The 2,500-nt window shown below is 38.8% G+C and overlaps 2 protein-coding genes across 4 annotated transcripts in view; one reads left to right on the top strand and one right to left on the bottom strand.

Annotated features, from left to right (window-relative positions):
* Nucleotides 1–1,337, top strand: part of LOC144957582 (uncharacterized) — a 3,113-nt gene extending 1,776 nt beyond the window's left edge. The window contains exons 1-2 of the mRNA XM_078888925.1: nt 1–624; nt 1,162–1,337. The exon at nt 1–624 is cut by the window's left edge and continues 1,776 nt beyond it. Coding sequence (XP_078745051.1) covers nt 1–624; nt 1,162–1,278 — 741 coding nt within the window. The 3' untranslated portion in view covers nt 1,279–1,337. The remainder of the gene's footprint in view (nt 625–1,161) is intronic.
* Nucleotides 1–2,500, bottom strand: part of LOC144957690 (uncharacterized) — a 71,084-nt gene that overhangs the window by 13,966 nt on the left and 54,618 nt on the right. The window lies entirely within an intron of this gene.

Below are 2,500 nucleotides of genomic sequence, written 5' to 3'. Positions count from 1 at the left end.
GACACGCGGAGGGCTCTTGTTCAAACTATGGAAGGTTTGATTTCTCTTAGAGATCATTTGCTTTCAAGCGGTTTTGAGTATGTTCTTCTAAGAGAAATCCAATCCGACAGAATTGAAGGGGAGTTCTCTGTCTACAGGCAGGCAATAGGGGCCAATGCATTCATGTCTGCGGGTGATGTCTTCTGTGCCTTTAAAAAGCGTTTGGCACGGTTTGCAGCCACATATTTGACCTCTATTGAGACGGATACTTCTGTCAATGTGCACGCCTGTCAAGGAACATTAGGGATGGAAGATGCTTCATCCATAGAGAATTGCCTGGAAAGCGTGACACTGTCAGATACAGAAGAGAGTGCGGCGGCATATGTGGCGGGTTGGCTGGAGAGGAAATGTGTAGAGGTGAACTATTCCGATGATGAGCCTCTTTTATCCTGTCAAATAAGTCAATTTATTCAAGAGGTCTCAAGAGGCTTTTTGACAGTGCCACATCAGTCAACCTTTGAGCTGGTCAGGGTTGGTCTTTGTTTTGTTAAACAAACAAGACACAAGGCATGCTGTCGTCGCAGACTAGTGAAAATTTTGTCAATGATGGATGATTATTACAATCTTCAATTGTCATCCCAAGGAGTAAGTGGAATTGTTTATCATTGATTGTCTTTTCTAAAGTTTAATTATTGCTTGAAATACCCCCCCCCCCCACACACACACACACACATACACATACAAAATTATATAGTATAAGATAAATAAACACTATCATAATGATAAATTAGAATTTCATGTCAATAATAGGCCTAAGAGTTCACAACATAACATCAGAATTGTTTCTTCTTATTGCCCTTCCCAGATATTTCTGTCGTCCAAAGGCAGAGCGGCGTATCTTCACTTTTTTCAATTCCGAGAAAAAATTTAAAAAACTGTTGGTGTTATAGAAAGATTTCTCAGTTACAATGATTTGACAGATGGAAAATACACCATTTGTATTGTGTAGTTATGCTCTCTGTTGAGGGACAAATAATTTTTAAAATTTCGATTTTGTCAGTGTCAGTTACGTCGCTTTGCCTGTGGACGGCAGATTTGCTATGTATGATAGAATTATACAGAAAAGAAATTTGGTTGTAAAAGTGAATCAAGTAGTCTACTCCTATATCATCCTTAACCCAGATGTTCACACGCTTGGCAAATGTCCTCCTTCATGGCATTCAAAATTTGGATAGGGATCATGAAAAAAATGCCACATTATACCAAACTTCCCTTAAAAAGGCTCGGCTCGCGGAATAACCAAAGTGAGTGCTTGTTTTTGACAACAGGATTTCCATACAGTGTGCAGCATATATAAAAAAAAGAAATACATCAAATTTTGCATCTCCAATCAGTACCTTAAAGCAATGTGAATTTTTAAAAATCTTAGACAATATGGTGTACCACTATATGAAAATCCTCTAATATACAACTTTTGTTACTGTTGTGCCTCTTATATCATTTTTTGGTGCTTTTTGCGCTTTTTTTTGCTTGTGCATTGCCTGTGAACAAATACAATGTATAATTTATAGTTTTCCATCAAGAAAAATAGGGAAAATTGGATTATAGGAAATGAAATCACATCGCCTTCGCTAAAAACCTCAGGAAATCAGCGTTTCGCGTCCTTCCGTATCTTCTTCTTCTTCTTCTTCTTCTTCTTCTTCTTCTTCTTCTTCTTCTTCTTCTTCTTCTTCTTCTTCTCCTTCCTTCTTCTTCTTCTTCTTCTTCTTCTTCTTCTTCTTCTTCTTCTTCTTCTTCTTCTTCTTTTCTTCTTCTTCTTCTTCTTCTTCTTCTTCTTCTTCTTCTTCTTCTTCTTCTTCTTCTTCTTCTTCTTCTTCTTCTTCTTCTTCTTCTTCTTCTTCTTCTTCTTCTTCTTCTTCTTCTTCTTCTTCTTCTTCTTCTTCTCTTCTTCTTCTTTCTTTCTTCTTCTTCTTCTTCTTCTCTTTCCTCCTTCTTCTTCTTCCTTCTTCATCCTCCTCTCTTCTTCTTTCTTCTCTCCTCCTCTTCTCTTCTTCTTCTTTTTCTCCTCCTCCTCCTCCTCCTCCTCCTCCTCCTCCTCCTCCTCCTCCTCCTCCTCCTCCTCATTCTTCTTCTTCTTCTTTCCTCTTGGTGCTTCTGCTGGCCATAAGGCCGAATTTCTCAAATAATCGATACCATTTTTGTAGTGTATTGTGACGACAGGGGTGTGCAAGTTGTTCTCCAGAGCTATTTATAAAGCCCGTGGAGCCGGGGTCTATCCCGGTTTCTATGGCGTGAGACGGACAATAGCATTTACTTGAGGAAGGTGTGACGTTACGATTCTGCTTCCGGTTAATTGCGGTGAACACAAACAAAAATACACACATATAAACACACACGCCCACACACACACACACACATACACACACACACACACACACACACACACACGGACATATTATGGTATTATTAGCTTTTACTTTTAATGTTTTAGAAATTTTTCTGGCTCATGGCAATATTTTTC

This window comes from Berghia stephanieae, chromosome 12 (assembly GCF_034508935.2).
Source record: "Berghia stephanieae isolate SIO BIC M18660-M18661 chromosome 12, UCSD_Bste_1.3, whole genome shotgun sequence".
Lineage (NCBI taxonomy): Eukaryota > Metazoa > Mollusca > Gastropoda > Nudibranchia > Aeolidiidae > Berghia > Berghia stephanieae.
Note: the sequence above shows the minus strand (reverse complement) of the source record. Positions and strands in the feature narration are given on the sequence as shown.